We start from the raw sequence: 26520 nt of genomic DNA, 5'->3' as shown, positions 1-26520 counted from the left end.
CTGATTGGTTGCGTGCTGGAAGGTCACATTTTTAATTTCTTATTTTATTTTTGTTGTTGTTTTGGTTCGGCGTCATGGGGGCATGCACGGACGCAATGCTCTCCAATTTTAGTTACAGTATGACATTGTGTTGATCCTGCTAAATGCTCAATAAAGCTTCTTCTGCTGCAACCCATTAGACCTCCACCCCCATGAATAGAGCTATTCTGCAATACAGTTATCACTTCAACTCTACTCATCCATCCATTCTCTATCGCTTATCCCCCCTATTGTCTCAGGTGTGCTGGAGATTACTTGTTTCAAAATGCTTAATGTATGTGTGTGTGGCAGATTAATGTTCTGGGTAAATGTGTGCGTGTACTTGCCATATGTACGCATTATGCGCATTTGAACTGTAAAATGTGCCCAATTAACACTGTGACACCCCCGACCCACACCCATACACACTTCACAAGATGTTCTGCAGGCCTCTGTTCAGTTGTGCAATCAGTGTACTAAGAATAAAGTTAACGGATTGACGTTTGCATTCATGAAAGCCCAGGAGATATTAAATTCAGTCATTACACTATCAAGGTACTAAAGCTTGATCATCCCATACAAACTATAATTCAGCTCCAAAGAGTCACCTGATGCCTGTTGGAAAGATCTGCAGTAGCATTTGCCCAGATTCTTGCCAAAGCTTTGGTCTGACGGGCACCGTTAAGAATAAGAACAACCCTTGATCAGAGACTCATCTGTCAAGTTGGCCCTCATCCTCAGATTAACAAAGTACAAGCACAAGACAAGTATTAATAGACGTACAGTATAGTATTAGGTGAGCTGGTGCTGTTCATTTGTTTCCAAGAGTGTTTGCTACCAGTACAGCATAACTCAAAAACCCTCATAATTGATTTTCCGCAAAACTTTGTGGAGGGGTGTGTCTTTCCAGAACAGTCACGGAGAGACTTTCCAGTTGAATTTCTGGTTTGGTGACCTCAGCTCTGTATTATGTGCCTGCTTTTTACAGATGATGTGGTTCTGCTGCCTCATTCAAGCCATGATCTTCAACTCTTGCACGAGCAGTTTGCAGCTGAATGTGAAGTTGTAGGGTTTGGAATCAGCTCCTCCAAACCTTGGGCCATAGTCTTCAGTCTGAAAAGGGATGAGATCCTCCCCAAAGTGGAGGAGTTCAAGTAGAGTATATTGGTCTTGAGCATGAGAAAGAGAAAGAAGGAAGAAAAGAGAACCAGTCAGAGAAGTACCATGCCCGACTTGCTCGCCGACCACAAAACAACAGTCATCAGCCCTGGAGGTAGATTGGAAAAACAAGTGGTAATGTGGGGTAGGAGAGTGGGGGGGAGAGAAGAGAATTATTGCTGCTGCTGTCGTTGTCTTTTTTTTTAAGATTATTATTTTCATCCCAGGCCATTTCAGCACAAAGCGTCCCCCACTTTCATTAAAGTGATGCTAAACAGTCAAAGTACTCGTCAAATAAAATTTCCCTATCTGGTTTGTTTTTTCAGGTCGTGATACTCTTTCATCAACGGTCGATTTGCCACTTTTACCGGAAGATCTATTATTATTAGATGTTTTTTAAATTGTTTTCTCATTTTATATTTTATGTTGCTATCTGACACAACAAACGGGTTTTATTTTGGTACTTCTGTTTCTTGGCAGTGTGGATTTGCACATTAGCTAAATATTTAGTTTGACAAGAAATATTTAGATTGAATTGATTTATTTTTCATAATTATATTTAAAATGGTATTTTATTTATATTAAAATACATTTAAATTAAGTTAGTGTTAACATTAACATATAATTTAACATTTAGTTTTCAGATTTATATTTAGATTTCCATTCAAGATTCATGTATATATATAAAACACTAATATTTAAGAGTCATATTTAGATATATGTTTAACATTTAAATATGTGTGGCATAAATCTTACACTGTTAAGGATTAGTACAGTATTTATGCTAATACTGCATATCAAATATGTGTCTATGTCTATGTCTTACATTTGTGAAAAAAATGGACAGAATGGACAGATAACCAAAACAGTAACATTTACCTTTTTCTGGTCCATTTCCCATGTCACATTTAAGTACTACAAGGAAGTCAAAAAAGAGGTTTCTCTTTGCTTTTGTAGATTTATTCATCTGGGTGTTATAAAAATATAGAACACAGCTCATACTCATTACACCTCAATGTTTTTGTACAAAGAATAAGTCCTGTGAAAGCTTTTTTTTTTTTTAAACCAAATCAGAGGCTGGTATTCTGAAGATGTGTGTAAATTCTGATAGATGAAGCCGAGATGGTTGATGCATCATAACTTAGTCGTACATCATGGCAATCTTCAGATAAGAAGCAAATATCCACCATGTGCTGAGAGCAGTACTGAGAATTAGGTTCAAGGAATTTGACTGGATAGGATCTCACTAGAATTCAATCTCCATCCAATTTCTGAGCTGCTTATCCCCACAGGGGTTGCGGGAGTGCCGGAGCCTATCCCAGCTATCAAGAGAGCAAGAGCCTCTCTTGACAGCTGGCTAACCCTAACCCTGAACTGGTTGCCAGCCAATCACAGGGCACATGAAGACAGACAACAATCACACCTAGAGTGTTTAGCGAGCCCAATTAATGTTGCATGTTTTTGGGATGTGGGAGGAAACCGGAGTGCGCGGAGAAAACCCACGCAGGCACAGGGAGAACATGCAAACTCCACACAGGCAAGACTGGATTTGAACTCCAGTCCTCACAACTGTGAGACAGACGCTCGAATCAGTCGTCCACCGTGCCGATAGAATTCAGTGTCAATTTTTAATATTTAGTATTTTTTTTAAACTTAAACGTGTTAAGAAGTGGCAATGATATCATTAAATGTGATGAAGAATAAATAAACCACTAACAATGAACTCTCAGCCATGATTAAGTAGTGTGATAGGACAAAAGTGTAAAAAGGCTCAGAAAGACACATTGTAAAAAAAAAAAAAAACGTAAAAAAAAAGATTACACAGAAGATTCTTCTTGATCCTTGGTTCTCTTGTCCTTCCTCCAGGCTCGGTACAGTTTAATGCTCAGACTGGGGAGGTCATACACTTCCTCCAAGTGGAAGTGCTCGCTGAAGCGATCCACAAAGCTGTTCTCTGGCTCAAGGCGGAAACGCATGGTCCACAGGATCTGAGTGTTCACCTGGCAGAGGTGCTTGAACGTATCCAACAGCTGGTCCAGGTAGGGGTGAGCGTAGACCACGTCTGCAGCCAGGATGTAGTCGAAATTGTGTGAACTTTGTGGGAACCTCTGCTCCACCTCTGGGCCCCAGACTAGCTCTGTAACCTGCCAGCAATAGGCAAACCAGGTATGATAAGTGGATTTAAGTGTTGTTGCTCACGGAGCCCTCTGTAACAAAGATGATTATAATTCTTGAAAAATAACAAAATCACAAAAACTAGAAATGCAGAAATATTTGGGGTAATTGAAATAAAAAGAAAAAGTGAATGGTGCCATCTGTTGTTTTACAACAGCAACATGGCGTTATGTTGCGATGTTCATGTTTGCCTTCAATTTGTTGGCTATCATATCTGCTGGGTTACTGTGTTTGATTTGTTGGTGGTTGTTCATATATCCTAACTGAATGACTAAAATACTTTAAATGGTATATTTTGTTGGGTTTTGACTACACGGTATTTGTGACCTTTTTAAAATCACACGAATCAAACACACGCCATATTAAAAAAAAAACTATCATGAAAACTAAACAAAGTAACTATCAATGCTTAAATGAATTTGAAAAGTGAAAAGTCAGAACAAAATAAAATCTAAATCTAAGGAAGGATCTAAATTTATAACTGCATCTGTTGCACATACCACAGGGGTGTATTTGCATCGGCCTTTTGTGTTGCATGTGACATTGTACTGGAGGTTCCCCAGCACATCCGGGATGTCTGTGGAGGTGACCTTTGCACCTTAGTAGACAAGACAACATGAATGGGACTTCAACACAGCGACGAGATCGAGTCAGTACACGTGTTGTGTTTCACCTAAAAGACTTGAAACGATAGAGACGAGACCAGTTCCTGCGCCAAGTTCTATCACATTCTTGTCCATCAGGTTGTACTTGTCACGATTGGTCTCCAGGAAGTGACACAACACCACAGCCTAGATTGTGATGGTGAAAAATGGTCTTAAATTAGCAGTTCGTGAATGGTTCCGAGACACGCTCTTGGTGTGCATATCTACCGAGGGCCAGAGTACAGCTCCGTAGAGGTCTGTGGATTCTTTAATTCGGATCTCCAGGCCAGAGAAGCTGTAGCCTTCCCATGCCTCCGGCCCAATGACAGAAGGGTGGAACTGGTGTGCCAGGATGGATTTGCTGAGGTCTTCATCCACAGCAGGGTCTGCTTGAGAGAGGCAATTACAAGTCTACATTTCTTACATGATATGATCGATGCCTGACCAAAAATGTTTGTGGCTCTGTTTGATGAGCTAGGCATACATTTTGTCATACAGTCCGTGCGTCAAAGAGATTCATCAGTCCGACAGACATGCCAATTTCATACACAATGGTGAAATTGTAATTAATATATCACAATAAAAAAATCTAAAAATATTTTACTTTCCTGCTCTTGAATTAAAAATAGGACGAATATTTAACATTATTTTGCCACCAATCATTTTCATACTAATGGCACATACGTTTGCTAGATTCCCCCCCCCCCACGCTTTTGGTCTAACAAGTTACCCTGATACAGAGCATGACCAGAAGAAATTTGACACTTACGTTCGTAATGACATCATAACTAAATGCACAAAACACCCTTCCGTAGATGGACGCTGACAAATCCACGAGGGTCTAAACGATCGTGGATGAGAAGGTTCTTTCACAGTTCTTGTTCGGCAACAAGTGCTCCATACATTGTGACAAACTGTAGGAGTAAAAGACGCATCAGGAAGGAGGCCAAACAGCTACAAAGTGGAAGCTTTCGATGCAACTGTTCACATCCCATGATCCAACCTTGCAGAACACAATAAACATTCCAACAACAAGGAACAAGAGTCCCCAACCACTGATGTTACTTGTCATCCAGCAGATTTAATGTCATTGGTAAACTTAAATCCTGGACATATGGATCCAAATAGCAAGATTATACTTTTTAGGTCAGGACATTATGATGGCTCAGGGAACCAGACCTCAGCACAAGAGTTAATATTTAGGATCTTGTTGTAGGCAATAAGCACCTTCTACAAAACCACAACAGCTGTTGCATGATTAATGAGGGTTCTATGTTAAAGAAAAGTGACGTGCCACCCAGGCCACAAACTACCCGCAAGCATTCTCGGCAGGGCACTCTACCTGTGACGTTGACTAACTTGAATGCACTATATATATATATATATATATATATATATATATATATATACATATATATATACACATACATACACAATATATAATACAAGACGACCAGCGAGTATAATCAAGTTGCGCTTTCCTTTCAGGATGCTTCATTTGTGAAGATACTGAATGATGGAAAGAACAGAAGTTTCATTATTTAAGAATCCACAGCAACTTTTTGACATTCCTCTGGATATATTGGAGAAGATCACATTACATCCATGGGAATAGCACTCGGCCCGCAGTGGCTACTCACTTGCCTGTACGGACAGCGAACTTCCATACTGGCCTTGATGCATGGTACTTAAGGTTAAGAGACTTATAATGTGTACCTGCTTCTCTCCAGGTCTACATAAGATCACAGCAAACAGGAAAGTCAATGGAAGCCTTCTGCCAGGGGACCATGCAAACAAACTAAAATACCTCAACCTCATCATGACACAGTGCCAATTCATAGTCTGTGAGCCTCCAGTCTGTCAGTTGACAGACTGCTTTGTCTTCAGTGTATCTCATGAAGAAAAAAATTAACATTTGCTGCCTTTTATTTTTTACCCCCACCATCAGAAGCCTCAATGACCCTCTTAAGGTTTTTGCACCAGTTACTATCCAAGGCAAGGCTATTCAGAGAGGACTGACTGCTGAGAATGGCAACTGGAATTTGACATTACCTTGATAATGGAGGAGGCCTAGATGTTTTTCAGACCTTCTCTAACAGAGTCTTTATGTCTGGCAATCTCCAGGACTGACACTGAAACTTCATCAGAGGCAGCTGTCAGCAAGGAATTATATATCAATACAAGTGATTGCTGTGCTAGCATAACTCAAGTTACTGACACTACTAGAGTTCATTATCACCAGAGCACACAATCCCAAGATTAGAGTTTTGTGCAGCACTGCTGTCTTTCAAGTTAGCAGACTCAATCTCATAGAACCTGATCTTCATCTTAATTCTATGACGTATTACATGGACAGCAATGTGATTCCGGGCTATGTTTGCATTGAAACCAGACACTTTTATGTTGATCTGAGTAACCAGGTCTTCCACATTTGAAGTGCCCTGAAACGAGAACCGTGCAGCTGAAGCAACACTTTACGTTACTCTGGGCCATAGTGGACCTAGTTTTTCTGTCTAAACTGGATCGAGATATCTCTGGAAGCAACTTTGATCTTGTGACCCAGGTTCAGCTACAGACAGCCACCTGTTCATCTTAAATACAGTACAAGGATCGCAGTTTTGTTCAAAAAGATGTCTTTGTGGATGTCACAGACTCATGCCATCAGATCACTGCAAATACATCCCATGAGAGACAAACCTTTTCTAGTATTGGGAAATTTCAAGACAAGATTCACAGTTAACAAAATCAACAATGTGTCAGCCATTTACATGTAAATAGAGTAGGAAGAGGTTTAATGAGAAAAATTCACTTAAAGATTTCCCCAAAGTTGTCTTTGTCTTAATAAAGGTTGCCCGCTAAATGTCAGCTGTCATATTCACCATTTGATTACGAATTTATCGAATACTGTAACCATCGTCATCAACACATTGAAGCAGTTTATATTTGTGAGAGGGCGAGCCCAAAGCACTTGGTAAGACATAGCTGCAAACATTGCGGATGTTTGCAAGGTCGAGGATACCTGCTGTAATCAAGCACAAAAGTGGAAGATCAAGGTGGTTCTTGGAATTTCATTCCTCCACATGCCTCCCATTTCAACTTAACGGTAAAATATGCTTTGTCTTGCCAGTACGAATATGGACACCATGTTCTTCCAGCTGAAGGACAAACTTATCCATAATGTGCGTGTTTCCTTGATCACAGAAGTGTCAGTCATCATTAACGCCTAGCCTCTTGTTCCTCTTGGAATTGATATTTTATGAGTCAGTCATACTTGCATCACCTGCTCTTTTGACACAACACTCTGTTGCATGGAATTTGGGCCCTCAGACCTCTCCCGTCCAAACTCTCGTGGGGCCAGATACAGATTTATGTCCAACACGTTTGGGAACAGGTGGTGCAAACAATTCCTTCCAACATTCACAGGATGTAGGAACTGGCAGTCAAAACCAAAGAGTGTTGCTCTCCTCAAGAACACTCGAGTCCCAAGAAAGCAATTGCTACTTGGTTACAGGCCTTTTATTGCCCAGGTTTAAGCAAAGGTCAACAAGACAGGAAGGGAAACATTTGTGAGATCTGTAATGAAAATAGTGCTTCTTCTCCCTCCAGATACCTAGGTGATGAGGACTCATTGAAAAAGTGGGGTGGTGTGTTACGGTTCACACCCATTTTCCAAGCCGCTTATCCTCACAAAGGTCTTAGAGCCTATCCGAGCTAACTTCGTCATGATAATTTATTGTTGAATTTCAATTCAGGGAAAATGTAATTTATGTTTGACACACAGACATTTTATACTGTATTCTAGTTTGTAAATAATTTGGTTCAACTTGAAATTGACTATCACATCACCAGTGATTGATGATAGCAGAAATTAATATAACTATTGATTATAAAGCAAGTTTCTTTTGCTTTGTCCCGTTAGAGGTGGCCACAGGGTGACATCTCAGATGAACGCTAATATTTGTTTGGCACAGTTTTTACGCCGGATGCCCTTCCTGACGCAACCCCTCTCGGGGAGTATAACTATTGATTATATAAGATGATTTAATTGTACACAGAAAAGTGAAAGTGATTATCCATGCCTTGTACTCTATGTTTGGAAATCACCTTTGTCATCTACCTGAGGAACTCATGTCAAAATCTCAATCAAATCAATATATCGAAAGCCTTTATTGACAGATGACTGCATACAAAATAATGAGAAATAGTCTACATGGTGCTTAAACCAATTTAAATACAATATAGTTGAACGTATAAGATGGGTGATAAAGTAACAGTTATTGCTAAAAATAACAACAACAAAAAATAGTGTCTACAAGTCTCTTATTGGCCATGTCTAGGCATTGATGAAATTGTTACACAGAGAAGGAACAAAAAGCAAAAACAAAACAAAGTGCCGTTGCATAGATTTTCATTACGGTGGTGAGGTTAGTGTCTTGAGTTCAAGGTGTTGGTGGATGTAGGGGAAAAAGATCATCTTTGAATCTGTTTGTGTGGGTTATTGGGGACCTGTAACACCTGCCAGAGGGCAGCAGGTTAAACAGGTGGTGACCAGGGTGAGAAGAGCCCTTAGTAATGTTAGTAACTTTGCCATGGTAGCGAAAGCTGGCAATGTCCTCTAGGGAGGGCAGAAAGCAGCCAGTGATCTTCTGGGGACTGTTGATCTCTCTTTGCATAGCTCTCCTGTCCGCTGTTGTACACCCAACGTACCACACTGTGATGCAGTACGCAAGGATACTCTCCATGGTGGTTCTGTAGAAAGCCAGCAGCATCTTAGCTTCCAGACTGTTCTTCCTGAGCACTCTCAGGAAGTGGAGTCACTGCTGGGCCTTTTTCACCACCGCTGTGGTATTTCCAGTCCTGGTGAGTTTGTCTGTGATGTGCACTCCCAGAAATCTGAAAGAGTGGATCGTCTCCACACACCGCATTGATGAGCAGTGGGAGCCGGGTCCACGGTGCACTTTCGAAAGTCCAGGATGATTTCCTTTGTTTTTGTAATGGTTATTGTAAGGTTGTTTACCAAACATCAGTTTGACAGTTTGGTAACCTCATCTTTTGTGATGAGCCTAATTCCAGTTGTATCATCAGCAAACTTGATGACAGAATTGCTGGGATGGGTTGGTATGCAGTTGTGTGTGCACAGAGAGTATAGGAGAGGACTCGGTACACAACCTTGAGGGGACCCGGTGCTGAGGGTGATGGAGGAAGAAAGGTATGCGCCAAGTCTGACAGGTTGTGGACAGTTTATGAGAAAGTTCTTAATCCAGCAGCAAAGAGAAGGGGATGATAGTCCAAGGAGGGAGAGTTTATCAACCAAATGAGACTGCATTTTCAGGGGCTGTAGGCTTTGCTACTTTAACTGCAAGCTGGAGTGTAAATGGGCCTTGTTATCGACACAAAGCACAACTAACTCACAACTGAGCAGCCAAGTAAAATGACATACCGTACTTTTGTATTTAATATTGTGGAGAAGTCGTTCTAAAAAGTACACCCCATGCCTGTAAGCCCCACTCACAAAAAAGGCAAAAATTTAAAACTTAAGCTACATCTGAACAATTGAGCACTATATTGTTCCAAGTCTACATGTTTTCAGCTTTTATTTGAAAGGTATTTTATTTATTTCAAAGTGATACCTGCTTTGATCAATTTTAACAGTATACCACGCTCAACTGTGTATAAAGTAGAGAGCTGTATTTGACACGTGGGTTATTTAACACCTATTTGGTTTTCAAAACAAATTTTTTGTGTGTAGATTAAGGTACATTTCTTGACAGCCAAGCAACTGTTTGAAGGTCACGATTTAGTGTTTACGTAACCATTTAATTACATGAACGTAACCAAGATTTGTATTGTTTTTTTAGATGGTGTGACATAAAAAAATGATACAGGGTACCCTTAGAATTGTGCTGAAATTACAAAATTTGTTTAGAAAAGGTTCTCACCATCCTTTCCAGTCTTGCAGCTTTCCTCCCACTGCTCCATGTTCAAATGAGAGGACAGGATCACACAAGAAATGTGTGGACTTCAAGAGCAGGTTTTGGTTTCTGGTCAAGCTAAAGTTCTTTGGGATTAGGTCACTCTGGGAACAAATCTCTGTCTGGCCACTAGATATCACCTAGTTTTAGGTTATACATACCCATACCACCAAATCTGGCATTTCCCAACTTCTTATCCAAACACTCTACCTGGACACCGCAGTACATTTCCAGTTCTCTGAGACTCTAAGCATTGACTGACAGAGACAGCTGCAAGGTCTGACAACTGAGCTGCACTAAATGGGCCATCTTAAAATAAAGACAATGTGAAACTCTACCTACACATTTAGAAATAAAGATTTTTTTTTTTTTTATGAAAATGCCACAACATGCATTCAGGTGTCTTATGAGGCAATGTGAGCATTCAGTCATATGGTAAAAAAAAATACACTTCCACCTCAATGGCAGGCTTATTGTGATTAAAAGATGAGACGGTATAAGTGGTTTTGCTTTGTTTTTAAAACCAGTACACTTGACAAAGAATAACCAGACCATATCCAGAGACAGAAGAGGTGTCAATCATTTGTCATACACTTGTGCACATTCACAACCAGTCACCTGCACCGATTTGTTAGCTTGAGTTTGAGGGGTTTTCTCTGGAACTATTTTGGAATACACACCATTGAGGGGGGACGACATCAATGCAGAAACATTTGCTATCAACTGGGCATAAGATATTAACCAGAGCGAAGGGACCACGGGCAACTGAAAGGATTTAGAAGCAACATGAAATTAGCAACTTTTGTGGTTGACAGGTATGTTTATCATCTGTTTTGGAATATTAATCAATTGTACATTCCAACAAAAAAACTTTACACCAGTAAATTTTGTGTTATGAACACCCCATTACAAATTAGTTACGCTACCAATAAAGATGTGGCAAGCTGCTGTTAGCTCGTGCACAGTGCTAATGCTAATATTTTAATGTATTTATTATTTTATTTAATTTTTGTGACATTTTATCATCCACAACACACTTTCACAACCGAACGCCATAATGAACGACCACATTGTGGGTGGGGGGCCTGTGAAATGAGGCTAAAAACTGCAAACATCCACTTTAAGGTATACAATATATTCATGAATATAATACTGGTAAGTTTGGACACACTTTTCAACCTTCCCATTGAATTAATATGTTGAAACATTTGACTGGTACTTTGTTTCAAATATGTCAATCTCGGTATAAAAAAAAAAAAGCCACACGTTTTTAGGAATGACTCAGTTTAATTAATAGACAATGGATTGTGACTAAATAATGCAGTTTTGAAAAGTTGAATACCGTAATTGCAAAAAAGAATTTGCAAAAATATTTCTCTTTAACGTATTAGCGGTGTGCAACTGGTTAGCACATCGGCCTCACAGTTCTGAGGACTGAGGTTCAAATCCGGCCTCACCTATGTGGAGTTTGGAAGTTCTCCGCGTTCCTGCACAGGTTTTCTCCAGGTACTCCAGGTTTCCTCTTACATCCCAAAAACATGCAACATTAATTGAACACCCTAAATTGCCCCTAGGTGTGATTGTGAGTGCAGCTGTTTGTCTCGATGTGCCCTGCGATTGGCTGGCAACCAGTTCAGGGTCTACCCCACCTCCTGCCTTTTGACAACTGGGATAGGCTCCAGCACTTCCGTGACCCTTGTGAAGATTAGCGGCTAAGAAAATGGATGGATGGATAGTCTCTCTTGAAAGTCAAAGCGGTGTGCAACTGGTTAGCATATCAGCCTCACAATTCTGAGGACTGAGGTTCAAATCCAGCATTATCTATGTGGACTTCGCAAGTTCTCGAATTCCTGCACGGGTTTTCCCCAGGTACTCCGGTTTCTTCCTATATCCCAAAAACATGCATGTTAGTTTAATGGAAGAGTCTAAATTGTCTATAGGTATAGATGTGAATCAAAAGCGTTGTTTGCCTTTATGTGCCCCGTAATTGTTTGGCAAGCACTTCAAGGTATACCCCCACCTTCTCTCCGCAGTTAGTTGCGATAGGCTCCTGGAAGCTTGCTACCCTTGTGATGATAAGCATTGTCAAAAATGGAAGAATGGACGGAATTGCTTTTGAAAATGAAGTGTCAATTTTTCTTTCCCCGTCCTCTTCCTCGCCTACTTTTATTACCACGACCTCTCATGCTTTCCTTGAACACAGACTGGGCAGTAACCATAGCAACTTTATCATAATTATCTTCGCTGTCCTCAGCAGAGCTGCTGCTGCTGCTCCATTTCTTGTGCTGCGGTAAAGTCTTGTTGACCTTTGTCATGTGTGACTCATGCCTAGTGCAGCATGCATCATTCAGAGATGTAATCACAGTTTCTCCAGTTCCCCCAGAACCTAAAAACCCTCCCCCACCTACAGACCCATCCAGTGCTCTCCTTTTTTCATTTTCATCTTTTTTCTGGGCCTGTTCTATTGTTTTGCTTTTCTTGGCTTTGGATGGGGACATTATTTCCTCATCAGATTCCACCTCTTCGTCTTTGTTCTCCTTTCTTTTTATGCAGGTGATGGCACGTCGGAGCCGCTGACTTCGAATCGCCTGCTTTTCCTGTTGCTCCATCCGGAAGAACGCATCAATCCGCATCTGAGTCTAGACCAAAACCAGTAAAAATTATGAATGGCTTCAAATACAAAGTTCCTATATTTTACCACCTAATAGAAAAATTATTTAGAGATAACGTACAACATTTATGTGACCTGATAATCAATGTAAACACCACATTTCTGCAACATGCAGTGGAGGATGGAATAAGAATTAAATGTTTCTTACTGAGGTACAGTGGCGTGAAAACATATTGCCCCCCCCATCTCAAATTCTTCTCTTTTTGCACAATTTAGTGACTTTAAGATCATCAAAAGAATGTAAATAGACAAATATAACTCAAGTTAACTTAAAATACTGCTTTCGAATGGTAATAAAAAAATATATATATTCAAAGTTACATGAGCCTGTGTGGAAAAAAAACAATGCCCCCCACCCCCAATCAAACAGTTGGTTGGGCCATCCTTTGGAGCAACAACTGAAATCAAGTTGGACTTAGACTGGGCCACTCCAAAACCTCCCTTTTGTTTTGTTTTGTTTTTTTGAAGCCATTCAGAAGTTGAATTGTTGGTTCTTTATGGATCATTATCCTGCTGCAGATCCCAAGTGCATGAGCTGAAGTGCTTCAGCATGAGGTCACAAACTGATGGCTGAACATTCTCCCATATTTACATTTCTTTGATGATGATAAAGTGGGGAAACTATGAAAAAATAAGAATTTGAGAAGGGGGCCAATATTTTTTCACTGTACTGGAGAAATATTTTTGTAAAGTATTTGGTCACCTGTGGTTCATTTTAGGTAAGTCGGGGTGAGGGTCCATAGGAAGGTTTTAGACATGAAACTATCTAACAGTGGGATTCGAGGTTTGATTTTGATCAGAGCCAATTTATCAGAGCAAAGCAGAGCTTCGAGAAAGACAGTTCATTCAGTGATCTGGGTACACGATGACATTATTATTTGGGGAAAAGTTACCTGTTGTGTGTTAAGTTGCTTGATCACAGGCTGAAGGGTCTCTGCCGTTTTTCGACTAGCCCAACCAAAACGACTTTGACAGAATGTAATGGGCTGGTCATGGAAAATGTCTACCCGTGAGACACCCTGCTGCATTAACTGGATCAAGAGTGGAAGGATATTCTTTGATCATGTCCAGTTGAGGGCGCCCCCAGCTGAAGGAGCCGTCTGACTCGTCCACAGCAGGCCGCAGGTAAGCCTGAGCCACCGCAGGGTTTGGGAATCCAGGCTGAAGTTTCAGCTCCCTCAGCTTTTTTTTAACTTTTGTGTCCCGGGGATCTGCAGTCAAACGCTTTTTCTCTTGAGCCGCTGACCACCACAAACTACAAAAACAAAATAATTTCTGTACTAATGCAATATTTAATGAAAGGAAAAACATAATTACTGTTTTTTTTTACATTTTCTGTCCACTTCTTGCAAAAAGATAAAATTATATTAGGCTACATAAAGTTATGTTTTAACTGTGCAGGAACAGTCCGGAGTTTGTGGTCTGACATGAATATGCCAAAATGCAAAAATCAAGGGCACAGCGCTGCATTAACCTTTGCACGAGTAGCACTGGTGCAACCAACTGTAAAAGTTGCTTCCAACACCCCACACTTTTTCTGAGAAGGTACAGCATGACGTTGGCATACCATAGTTTCATATGAAGTAAACATTAACAGTGACTTGAGCTATCTTACTGTATTAACAAAGTATTTTACTGTGACTAAGAAGTTTGTGTGCAACACGCAGTGGCAGACAAAACGGGTCAATTAATAAAAAAAAGGCTTTACTTTTACAGTATTTACTATCTAGCATTTAATCTCCTAACCATCTTCCCTGGGGAACACCACGTCATTTGCAACATTACCACAAACATATGATTGACATACATTTAAAAATGATTGTATAAGTGTACCACCACCATATAAAAGTACCACTTATGATTAAACACAATTTTGAAAAGTATTTAGTTGGAAAAAAGAAAGAAAAAAAATCTACCTACCCATTTAAAATCATAGTCCTAAACAGAACATGAATAAATCATTACTAATGCAATTATTGCATTGTATTTTAAGGATGGTTAGTTTTCCTTTGCAATCCTGCTTTTAACTTTACTCCTATCTTCATAAATGCTATGAACAGGGTTGAGAATTTCCTCTAAAGATGGATGGATGGATGGATTTGCTAGTTAACCATCGCAGATTTATTATAATGACTGAAATGAAAGCAAGAAATCAATTTATCAACCAAACAATCTTTGGACCTGGTGTCCCTCCAGGAATACAGAAAAGAGAACCCTAAAACACACCTGAACTCTGTTAGTGGCTCAAGCCCATGTCCAGGGAATTCATTCAAGATTTCCATGCCAGTCACATATCCAACTCCGGGTACGCCCTCGGTGTAGTCACTTCCAAGCAGGTAAGCCAGGTTTATCAGTTTGGTCCTGTCCAACCCTGTGTTGGGAGGACAGAAAAGCACAGATGGATTCAGAATACGGGACAGAGAAGTCCCGTGCTGTGTGTATACATCACATCAACTAGCAAGTCAACATTAACACCTGTTACTGATATCCATCTATTTTCTTAGCTGCTTATCCTCACGAGGGTCACGGGAGTGCTGGAGCCTATCCCAGCTGTCAACGGGCAGGAGGCAGGGTACACCCTGAACTGGTTGCCAGCCAATCGCAGGGCACAGAGACAGACAAGAGTTACACTCATAATCACACAAAGCGGCAATTTAGAGTCGTCAATTAATGCTGTTACTGATATTATATAACCTAAGTTTCAAACCTATTGCATTAGCAGTTTGATGCCTCATCAGTGAACTTTGTCAGCGCAATCTTTATTTGTTTCAATGTATGCTTGCCTATTTGCTTCAAAATATAGTTGGAGGTCACTGACCCAGTTGGTTCTGCAAGTCACTGTACTGGTAGTGCTCCACATATTTATTCTGGCTAAAAAAGTTCTTGTAAACATGTCGCCCTCCAAACAGCCAAACGTCCGAGTCGTCAGTTATCGTCCCGTTTGTGTGGTCGGCCCGGTCGAGTGCGGCGCACTGCGCCTCGGCCTCCATTGGTGCCACGAGGAATGGGATGCCGAAAAGCCGCAGGAGCTCCTGGAATAACAAAAACAATCACAACTCATTTTCACTAAGTCTAAGGAAAAGTCATCTTGCGCATGTGGTGTCACACAAGTAGTTATAATCTCTCATGTTCAACTATTTTCCAAGGCTTATTTTGAATGTGTGCGTTTGTATTATTATTATTATATTATTTTTTACAGTATTCTTTGACTCCCCTGGCTCTCCAGGTACATCTGTCCTGTGACGGTGTTGGCCATCCTCTCCTGCTGCTGTTTCTGCTCTTTCAGGTTGCTCTGCTCCACCTGCAGGGAACTCTCCAGAGACTGCAGCTCATCCTGCAGTGCAACGGGCACATCCACTAAATTAGCTGTAAGAGTGTTGAAACACAGCTCTACACATAAACACTTTGAGAAGATTTCAATAAATGACAGATGCATGTTTGTTGACCATCCATCTGAATGTACTCTGGTAGGCATGAACAATTTCATTTTGATATTGTAGGTATGTATCATGCACAAAAATCTCTGTGGCAGTGATTTGCAGATGGAGCAATACAATTTAAATTGAGGCAAGGATACCTACAACATTAGTCTTTTTTTAATGTGTGTTTTTCTATGTTTTGAAGTTATCCTTTTGCAAATGAGAATGACAAACCCAATGCATACTTACTACATCAAAATCTGCCCATTCACTGATGACAGGAGCTGAGTAAGACGCTTTCTCTTTCTCCTCATCCAAGTCTTCTTCCTCATCAGTCTGCATTTTGTTGTCTTGTTCTTCATTTAATTTCAAAAACTCGTCTGGGATTGTGGCAGCATTGGACTGACTTTCAGCTTGCATGGTCTCATCTTCACAGACTTCCTCTGCATCCTCTTCATGCTCTTCTTCTGGTACTTCAACAAAGCTCTCTGGGGGGGGGGGTAGGGGGGGAGATGTTTTTCTTAAATTTAACTATTCCTTAATAATTATGATTTTGTTAGCTCTGATGTTACCTTCTGATTCACTGTCATCAGTGGTTTTTGGTTTCACGTCAAGGCTCTCCTGTAGAATAGTGGATTCATTATTTGTCTTTTTAGGCAGCACCAGGTGACTTTGAGCCTCCCAAACACGTTCTCCTTGTAGTTGCTCGGACAAAGCCGCAGCTGCCTCAGAATGAGCATGATGCTCGTTGTCAAACATCACTCTCTGCTCTGAGTCTCCTCTCTCGTCAGGCTTTGTCAGACTACAATTTACTGTCCTTGCATCAAGTAGGTTAGCGTTGAGCATTTTCTTGTCCTTGTTCACCTCAGTTTTCTCATCCCACACATTTTGGCTGTGAAATCCTTCCTTCTGTTCATGAGTAGCTGCTGCATGGTGAAAAGCTTTATTTCTCTTTCCAATGACTTCATCCATATAATCTGAACCAATAACTAACAAGTCATCAGCTGTTTCCTTTCCTCCTGTGTTTCCCTCAACATTAGAGTTTCGTTGGACAACACTACTTATAGCATCAAGTTCTGTCTCCTCCTCTGAACTACTGATGGAGATTTGAAACTTTGTTGCAGAACTACCACTTAGATTCGTATCCTTCGCTAAATAGACTTCATCCTCCTCAGCCAGAGCTCGTTGGATGGCAAGCAGAGTACGTGGAGAAACTTCCCCATCCCTCTCTTCATGCTCCACCGTCTCCACTTCCGAGCTGTCACTCATGGCGGCCTCTATAGCTTTCAGTGTGCGAGGCGAAGCGGGCGACTCGAGTTGAGATACAGAAGCTTTACAGTCTTCTGAACTCAAAACCTGCTTTTTATCTTCTTCCTCTGAGACCACACACCACAAGGGCTTGGGTTTGTCCACGGCTCGTTTTATAAAGCCTGATGGGTCGTTTCCAGTCCAGGGTACAGAGGCAGGTTGACTTTCTGAGGGTTCTTTACTTTTAGTAGAACCTGTATACCAAAACAAACAGACAGACAGACAGATAGATAGATGGAACAGTTTGAACTTGTCATATTTGTATATGAATTATCTCAAATCTGACATGTGCGCTCGCGCATCATCACACTAGCATATTTGCAGTCGAACACGAAAAATCACTCATGTAAAATTTGTTACGAGTTCAAATATATAGGTATTGAAAGACGAGGCTTATTTTGTGTAGTCTTGAGCGATGTTCCCTCTAAGTTGTGCCACCGCACAACTGCACACTTGTCGCATACATTCAGCGCACATGAAAACTGATCTTGCGCAGTGAACCAGAGCGTTATGTCTTGTTGTTTAAAAAAAAAAAAAAACACAGAAGCACAGGTCACAAAGAGCTGCTCCTCAGCCTACTTCTACTTCCTAGTTTCCTGACACCGCCCCCCTCCACTCTTAAAGGGATACACTCATAATTACAAACAGAACACACAACCCGTAACTTTATATCAGCGGGCATGACTGACCACACCCGTACATTTTTCAAATATGAGTGATGTTATGGTGTTGGATCTCTGGATAAAGGTGTACCTCATGTTTTCAAAATGAACCTCTCTAATCTGTAAATGATGCCATTTTAAAAAAAAACATTTTGTAATGCATACGCTTCTGCAGATCCTTGTTGCTCTACAATGACTGACTTGCCTTTAATGAGGATGTAGTGAGAGTTGTCTTCTGAAACAAGTCGACGTGACTCAACATCACGTTTCTGCTGGTCCTCTTCGTAGAGCTGCGGTGCGCTGCCGGCACTGCGCTGATTCATCTCTTTCTCCACTCCCTCTAGATGTTGATTGAGTTTGTTCCTGTGCAGTAAGCCAGACAACTGGTACTGGGAGAAGTCTGTGGAGAGCTAGGAATGAATTGAGAAGTCAAGAGTTGTGCTGGGTGTCTATGTAGCTGTGGAGACGTGAAGAGTGTGACTGTGGTACCTCAGGGGGTTTGTGGTAGAGGGTCCGACGCCTTTTTGAAAATTCTTTCATGTCTTTAAGAATCTCATGCTTCATTTCAAGTGGTAGGCTGGCAAACCGCTCTGAGTTGATGTCCACCGAGTTGGGGTCCGCATAAAATTCCTCCCCCTGGGAGATAAAGTAGATCAGGGATGAGGAACATAAAATGATTGGGGGGGGGGGGGCAATTAATGGCATCGCTATCAGGGGCACACATAGTGACATCGACTTCCTAACCAGATATATGACAAAAAAGCCATTTTAAATATGGTAAAAATATGTACATCTGCCCTTTTTTTTATTGAACCAATATACATGACAGTATCTAAATAGATTTCATGTGCAAATGTACTGTATGTATAAAAGATCCACTCTTAATTAACAAAGGCTTTTAAGCAATGGAAAATAACTACATGTGATACTGAGGGCTCTCATCAATAAAAATTGTCGTACAAATCTGGCAAAAAGATGCTGAACAGGAAACCAACATGCAAGAATTAATTTTGTGCATTCCCCCCATAAAAATAAACCCAATGAAAATGTCTATATTATACTATGTTTGTCCCTCCTGCCCGAAGATGGCTGTAATGGGCTCCAGCACTATTGCGACCTTTGTGAGGGTAAGTGGCTCAGAAAATGGATGGATGGATGTTTTGTCCCACATGTCATTCCAAATCCCAAAATCATTGGACCTACTCATTTTGCAGTACAGGGCAATACACTGTACTTCGTTGAAAGGGCAATGATGCTTTTCCCCCAACCCACATCACGTATTTGCAGGACTATTAACTGCATTAAATATGTGCGTGTTTTTGGAGCATATAAATTTTAGAAACTCGTCAGGCACTTTAAATGAACAGTCATTGATTCTTGTGAAGAAAAAAAAAAGTGTGTACACTTAATTAAAAAGCTTCACAAAAGTATCATTCGCGCATTAACTTTGGTTCCCAGCAGGCATTGCACCATTCAATGCTGAATTTGTGCCATAGTAAGGACATTAATCATTATCGTTAAAGTGTTTTTATGTTTGGTTGTCTGAATGTGTGTCTTAACTATTTGCGTGAATGTAAGAAATGTAAATGTGCTTTTTTGTGTGCTTGCTTTTACCTGATACATATCATGAACCACATCTTCAGACTCATTCTCTTCCTCCTCCTCTGAACTGTGACAAATAATGATAAAAGAGATCGTTTTAAAAAACGTTGTAGAAACTACTTCAATTCTAGAAATAATGTCAGTATCATTGGGAAAACTTTTGTTTTAGCAGTTTTTTTTAACCTTACTGTTAATGGGTTTTTGGGAGTGTGAAACGTTCATTAGCCTTAGCAAAACATTTTTCAAATAATATAAAAGTAAGTATTACCTTAATACTTGTGGATTTTATTGCCAGTGAGAAATTGTTCAATTTAAATATTTCACCTGCTTTTCTGCTCCTCATCTGCCTGTGGCAGGGCTGGTAGAATATATATGTCATCCACCTCATTTCTCTTCACACTGGATAGGCTTGGTAAAGGATCCTTACTAAGGAAGAGGCAAAAAAATCAAAGGTTTTAATCACAAACGTATATTCACTGCTTCAGCTGTTCGGGCTTGACACAATTTGTGAAAAAGAGCTGCCTATGATGCTGACCTGTTATCTCCGAGCACAGCTTTGATTGCTTGTCTTTTCAGGAATGTCTTCAGGAGTTTCTCATTCGTCTTTTTGGATTCTTGGCTCAACTCTTCCTTCCTTTGCCGCCTCAAAGCCTAAGAACAAATCCACATAAGAAGATACAAAAAGTGTAAGGTCAATTAAAAAAAAAATAACACAAACACACACACACACACATGAATCAAAGTGTGGACTTTACCAGAGTTTGCTTCTTCAGCAGTGGAGCATCGCCATCAAACACAAACACTGGCCTGATGCGGAAAAAAAGCAGCTTGCATATCCGGTGGAAAAGCGTGAGAAGGTGGGCGTTCTTGACACTGTTGCCTTCGCGGTCTCGCACCCCTTTCACGGCCTGATTCAGCCATATACTGATATCTGTTAGTGCCAGGTTAAGGGTCATGTTGCAGAGATCAGAGTCAATAAACACAAAGCGTGTAAAAGAAAGACAGGGGCTTGAGTTCATGGAAACAGTTGATCAAATCGCGTAAATTTGGATACCAACAGCAAGAATTTTACCCTCCAGAGTCTCCGGATTAATGGGTTTCCCTGTGCTCTCCAGCAGCCTCCAGAGTCCGTGTACTCCCATAGCCCAATTTAAAATTGCATAATATGATTAGAAATGTATCATGGAAAGAGGACTAAAGGACTAGGATTATCTAACTGAAGGACTAAAGTTGCTCTCGTTTGAGTAACAATCGCCCGGTCCGTCGAGCAACCAAAAGCAAACACCAGGTTCCGTTCGGTGGCATAAATCAGTCGTTTTCTGGTAAGGCAAAATAATTTTCGCTGGTTTATATCTGGCAGACAAGATCTAACACAAATATCCGAGATCAAATTGTACGTTATAAGAAACAAATCTATATATCTTAATGTGTTTGTGATTATTTTGCTATGTACAAAGCGAAGTGTGGCCTGACAGACTTAGTTCAGGATTTATTTATATGGGAAGTACGTGCCAACTGTATCCGGTAGCAGAAATAAATTAGCAGTCGTCTGGAGGACCATTGTCAAGCACTATGTATGTTACTCGAAATATTGTCTTCACGTGTTTGGCTTGTTTGATAGAAGGTAGATGTAGATGTAGATTTTTGGGAGTTTTTGACGTAATGGGATGTTTTGCCACATGTTTCCCCTAACCTCTGCGGTCGAATCGCTCGCCCCAAAGTTTGCCTTGTGTGGAAGCAGCCATCATTTGCTTTGATTACCTTATCACTTCTTCTGCGCTGGTGGTTACACGTGACTGTTTATTGTTTTGTTGGTGCTGTAGTCACATTACATCACAGCAAGTATGTTGAAACGACGTTTTCTTTTTATCCTTTTCAATCAAGAGTAATTCCTGGTTTCACTGCACTTGGATACTTTCGGTCTCCCAATCGCCAAGATCCGACCACAGCCATGATTGCTGCAGTCAATGTTCGTGGTATGTATCACTCTCACAACCCGATATGTTGTTGTTGTTACATGAAGATGTTTTAATTGGAATACCACTTGTCAGCCAGGCAGCAGTTGTCGCACCATTAAGAATATAGCCACTCAACTCTTGTGACTATGTGTCATCGTGTTTAATGTATGAATATTCATGTCTGGATGTCCAACAGATACTCAATAATAATTGGAACAGAAACAATTGCACTTATCCATTTGCTAGAACAATGTTACTAAATTTCACAAAGATTAGAGTATGTCAAGTTACAGAGTCTGGTTGAAATACCTACTTGAGAAATTAAATTTTTTTTGGGCTGTGGGGGAACATTTTTACGAGATATTGCATCTAAAAAAATCTGGTACTAAAATTAAATGGTATTTCACGATATCTTCTCAACCCTTTGATTTGGTTTGCAACTTGGGGAACCCATTCTCCGATTGACTGGCAAATTAAATTTAGAAACATCTACCAATAAGCTTCTACAACCTAAACCTCTCAGGGATAATTCTAGTCAATGTGTCAAAATTATTGTGATGTTTTTTAAAAACCATCACCTCCTCTAAAAACTTGAAGTAAATAGTGCAAATGGAACACACAACCATTTGAATTCAGATTTTTTTTTTTTTTTTTTGGTCTTTCATTATAGTCTTCTTTTTAATGTAAAAGTTTTTTTTAAACAAATTTCCGGATAAAATGTAGGGTTAGGGTCATTTTTCACGTTGGTACGTTGACAAGCTGTGCTAGACGGAGATTCTATCTTCCAGATTCTGGGCATGTTCCATTAAGAGTTGCTGGTGATGGCATGGAAACTGATAAAACCCCCTCCACCCTGGAGGTCAGGACAGATAGATTGCCATCAGGTCTGTCAGCTGCTCCCCTTGTCAAATCAGCAAGCCCCAAACACAGCCTCAAGTCTTCCAATGCTCCCAATCCTCCCCCCACTTTTGCCCCACAACCTCTTGGGGTGCTCCACCTGGGCAAGGTAAATAGGGAGGCCTGCATTGAGGTGGAGGCCGTAAGACTACTCATACCCGGAGCTGCCATAACTAGAAGCACCCGCATAAGTGAGGCAAAGGGTGAAGCTGGACAACAAGTGGAAGAGCGAAGTTCTTCCCCGCAACCATCGTTGGATGACTGGAGAGGACAGCTAGAGAAGCTTCAGAATTCTGAACGCAGGCTGCTACAGGACAAGGAGGGCCTCTGCAATCAACTCCGTGTGCAGACAGAGGCATGAGCCACGTGGCGATTAAACATTTAAACTTTACACATAGTTTTATGGAGCCAGACTTATTGCTATTATTTCATCGTGTATGACTAGGTGAACCGTGAGCTCAAGAAACTGCTGGTGGCATCCATGGGTGATGACCTGCAGTACCAATTTGAGCGTCTGGCACGCGAGAAGAATCAGCTGATCCTGGAGAACGAGGCTTTGGGTCTGAGTTTGTCGCAGACAGTGGAGCAGCTGGAGCGCATGAGTATCCAGTGTGATGTCTGGAGGAGCAAGTTCCTAGCCAGCAGGTATGAAACAGACACAAGCGGTAGTCCCACTCCCTTTGAGATCACCAATTTTGTACCAATTAATAACTACACATTTAGCTATACAAACCAAAGACTTACAACCACAAGTGTAAAAAATACAAAAAAAATCCACCTTTACAAAGATACAAATTTTGTAGCTCCCCGACACTAAAGGGGTTTGCATTTCTTTTACTTGCTTATCCTATTTAGCTACTTGAAATAGTGCTGCTCAAAACTGAGCATGGTGGTTTTAAAAACAGAAATTTGATACAGCCCTTATTTTAGAGCCCATATATTTTAAAAGCATCTCAAAATGTCCCTGCTACAACAAGACACATTTGACAAAATTGTCTTGCATTATTCTGCCCCATTTGGAGGAAAATTGTTTGAGGTCAGTGTTGTCTATAGTATGTTGTTTGTTTGTTTGTGATTAGTTAATAAAGCAAAATGTTGTTGGTCCATCAAGGGTAACAATGACGTGGATCCAGAGTGGGGCAGTACAGAAAGACATAACTACCGTCATATGCTGAATGAACACTTTGAACCTGCTTTATTGTGTTTCCAGAGTGATGGCAGAGGAGCTGACAAATGTCAGAACAGCTTTGCAGCGTCAGACCAGAGAGGCCCATGGAGCCATTCAGGACCTGTTGTTGGAGAGAGACGAGTTCTCAAGGGAAATGCTTCTCACTCACAGGTAACATCATCTAAACTGAGGGGCTCCCATAGCTCATCATGATGTATTCGATAAAACAATATGCATAAATGGTTTGTTATGATATACAAAAGCCACATTCTTTTTTAATATTAATGTTCCAGTGTTCCCTCACCTATTGGCGGGATGATTGAAACCGATACTCTGTTAGTCACTGAACACTTGCCTATTTAGGGGGGCTGAAATGCCCCACGATGGTGTCAAAGCCCTGTCTAGTAGCCCTAAGGTGCCACAAGAGGGTTGGACAAATACTGGCTTGATGCTAAAGAGGAACTATGTTGAAGTAACACATCTGAGATGGAGACAAAGAGAAATATTTCATTATGGTATAGTAGACCACCTTTAGGGATTTTAAGTGGGTTATGACTGAGTAGACAATTGACGTCAACCCTCTTAATTCAATTGGTTAATTTCTAAAAAGAAAAAGGGATACTGAACATTAATAATCATTCATATGAATATAAATAAGTTATTTCAATGGGTAGTGTTTCACAGCAGCATCATGTTAAGGAATTTAGAATTAATGGAGATGGCAAAAACATAAAACATTGCAAGCAATAATTAAAACATTTTCAATACACTCAAATGTACAACTTGCACTGATAAAATATCAGCTTCTCATTGTACTAGAATGGTAATACAGTGTTCCCCCATTATTCGCGAGGGTTACATTTCTTACACCCCTGCAAATAATGGATGCAGTATTAATACACACTGGTTACAATGTCAGTATGCTTGCCAGCATGTGTGTTGTGTGTCTGTAAGCTACCATATGATATGATATGAAATGCTGGCACTAAGAGTGCCACAAAGCATCCTGGAAGAAGGTAAATAGCGTTTAACATGAACGTTTTGCCAATTATTTTGCGAGTCATTCTTTTCTTTTCTTATTTGGTAGTTATGCTACTCTGTTTGCTGCTGTCTGCTAATTTTAGTTTCTATGTGACACTGTGAGTGTGTAGGCGCCAAAACACTAGCTGGCGTGTATATAATTGGTGTGTTTAAGTGTACTTTGTTGGACAAGCACAGCATTTGCAAATGTTGGAATTCAATATCCACACGAGGTGCACCACATTGTAGGGCGCCATATCTACATGTGGCGCCTTGTCTATTTATGAGCATTTAAGACCTTTACAATCGTGAAAATATGTACATTTAAAAAAAAAAAAAGAATCCAAGAACAAGTAGGTAAGTGCACACTGGAATGTTGTCATCAAACCACCTTTTAGCATAATACTCCATAAGGAGAACAAGATTAATAAAGTCATACTAAAAGCTAAACACCATTCTAAAAGTTTTTTAAAAATGCAAAAATTATTATTTTTTTTTTTTTTTACTTTAGAAATGAAGACATATATTTGTTGCATTGTACACAGAATATAGAGCCTGGGTGAAATTATAATTTTAAAACAAATCAGATAATAAAAATAAAAATACATGGTTGTCTACATGTTTTCCAGGTTTTCAATGTGATAGATTCTGACCATCTATCTTTCCTTTTGTTGTTGTCAGATCTATGGAGCAGCTCCTGGTGTCTCTGCAGTGGGGTAGGCAGCAGACGTACTACCCCAGCGCACAGCCCCTCAGCACAGCAGAGTTGGCCGTGGCCAATCACAAACTAGCAGATGCGGTCAACTCCCACCTGTTAGGAAATACCTGCAGCGGTGTGGTCAAAAGTAGCAGTGCTACAACGGATCAGCTGTGTAGCACACCAGCAGAGAAGATGGCTGAGAAGGTACACTTTTATCCTGGTACCAGATGGAATTTAATTCGTTTCAAATGCCGAGGTTATTTATGAAACCCTTTGGTTTCCTAATATGTGCTATAGGTGCTGAAGATTTTAGATCCAATTTCCTGTGCAGAAAACAAGGCTGTCTCTCCTCTCAATGACTCGTCCCCCTCCAACTTTCTGAGCAATAAGAAGAGCATTGGCAGGTTTCACCCGTACACTCGCTACGAGAACATCACTTTTAACTGCTGTGAACGCTGCAGCGGAGACATCCTCGTGCTCTAGTCGACCAACATCCTCATCATCATCTCAATGCCTCTTACCGACGCTGAACATCTTGTCACCATGAAATGGAACCACATAGTATTTGACACTGGCCAGTTACATGATTTTCCAAGTGAGCTTAAATTTAAGAAATGTTTTAACAAAACATTTGTGAAACATTAGCCATATTTATTTATTTATTTATTGTAATTGATTTCAAAAACATGATGTCCCAAGAAGATACTTTTCGTCTTAATTTACCAGTCTCAATTTTCAGTCCTCAGCAAATGATTGAGGCTTTTAAATAATACCCAATCCATTCTTGGTATTGGTACCTTAGATGTAAAATTAAATTGATATTTTCTTTATTTTCTAGAACAAATGTTACAGTAGTTGGAAGAATTGTTCCCTATCTATCTTTCTCTCTTACCAGCATCCTTTATAATTTTGTGGTTTTATACATTTTTTTGTATTAAATCTGATTTGTTTTAAGATCAAGTATGTCTTTATTTTTGATGAACACCCCAATTCTTAAGCTTTGTATAATTTTATTTATACTGGTCATGCATTTCAGAGCCACCACACGCTGGCTCAGGGATATGGGATATGTGGATGATTCTGATTCATATTTCTTATCTATTGAAACACCATGGAGACAATATTATATCCCAAATACTGTACTTGGA

At 40.3% G+C, this 26520-nt stretch overlaps 3 protein-coding genes across 7 annotated transcripts; 1 reads left to right on the top strand and 2 right to left on the bottom strand.

The window, feature by feature from the left end:
* Positions 1–2394: 2394 nt before the first annotated feature.
* On the bottom strand, positions 2395–10195 carry mettl21e (methyltransferase like 21e). Its single transcript, XM_061813394.1, is given in 8 exon segments — positions 2395–3320; positions 3852–3949; positions 4025–4142; positions 4224–4384; positions 9935–9997; positions 10000–10044; positions 10047–10107; positions 10178–10195. Coding segments are annotated over 8 exon segments (891 nt in total). The 3' UTR covers positions 2395–2993.
* An 852-nt stretch (positions 10196–11047) lies between these two features.
* ercc5 (excision repair cross-complementation group 5) lies at positions 11048–20824 on the bottom strand. The gene is made up of 15 exons (XM_061815026.1): positions 20684–20824; positions 20385–20560; positions 20165–20280; positions 19954–20055; positions 19642–19696; positions 18517–18663; positions 18233–18437; positions 16630–17559; positions 16307–16545; positions 15857–15972; positions 15457–15674; positions 14865–15009; positions 13693–13893; positions 13532–13616; positions 11048–12606 (listed from the first exon to the last, which is right to left on the bottom strand). Exons 1-15 carry the CDS (start codon positions 20769–20771, stop codon positions 12097–12099), a joined length of 3333 nt encoding a protein of 1110 aa, XP_061671010.1. The 5' UTR covers positions 20772–20824; the 3' UTR covers positions 11048–12096.
* blzf1 (basic leucine zipper nuclear factor 1) lies at positions 20409–26326 on the top strand. Of its 5 annotated transcripts, none has more exons than XM_061815028.1 (7): positions 20409–20486; positions 21514–21605; positions 22376–22839; positions 22930–23129; positions 23695–23823; positions 25354–25576; positions 25670–26326. In XM_061815028.1, exons 1-7 carry the CDS (start codon positions 20440–20442, stop codon positions 25853–25855), a joined length of 1341 nt encoding a protein of 446 aa, XP_061671012.1. In that variant the 5' UTR covers positions 20409–20439; the 3' UTR covers positions 25856–26326. The 5 variants fall into 5 exon arrangements, with proteins under 5 accessions (XP_061671012.1, XP_061671015.1, XP_061671013.1 ...); XM_061815031.1 differs by lacking the exon at positions 20409–20486 and adding an exon at positions 20813–20951; XM_061815029.1 differs by lacking the exon at positions 20409–20486 and adding an exon at positions 21083–21203.
* The last annotated feature ends 194 nt before the right edge of the window (positions 26327–26520 follow it).

The sequence above is a fragment of the Syngnathoides biaculeatus genome, chromosome 3, assembly GCF_019802595.1.
Source record: "Syngnathoides biaculeatus isolate LvHL_M chromosome 3, ASM1980259v1, whole genome shotgun sequence".
NCBI lineage: Eukaryota > Metazoa > Chordata > Actinopteri > Syngnathiformes > Syngnathidae > Syngnathoides > Syngnathoides biaculeatus.
Note: the sequence above shows the minus strand (reverse complement) of the source record. Positions and strands in the feature narration are given on the sequence as shown.

Coding starts and splice junctions, on each gene's coding strand:
- blzf1 (XM_061815028.1), top strand. CDS start 20,440: ATGCGGAAAAAAAGCAGCTTGCATATCCGGTGGAAAAGCGTGAGAAG. Junction 20,487..21,513: donor CGGTGGAAAAGCGTGAGAAG/GTGGGCGTTCTT, acceptor TTTTCAATCAAG/AGTAATTCCTGGTTTCACTG. Junction 23,130..23,694: donor AGCAAGTTCCTAGCCAGCAG/GTATGAAACAGA, acceptor TTGTGTTTCCAG/AGTGATGGCAGAGGAGCTGA.
- ercc5 (XM_061815026.1), bottom strand. CDS start 20,771: ATGGGAGTACACGGACTCTGGAGGCTGCTGGAGAGCACAGGGAAACCC. Junction 17,560..18,232: donor TCACTACATCCTCATTAAAG/GCAAGTCAGTCA, acceptor TTTGGTATACAG/GTTCTACTAAAAGTAAAGAA. Junction 12,607..13,531: donor AGCAACTTAACACACAACAG/GTAACTTTTCCC, acceptor GTTTTGGTCTAG/ACTCAGATGCGGATTGATGC.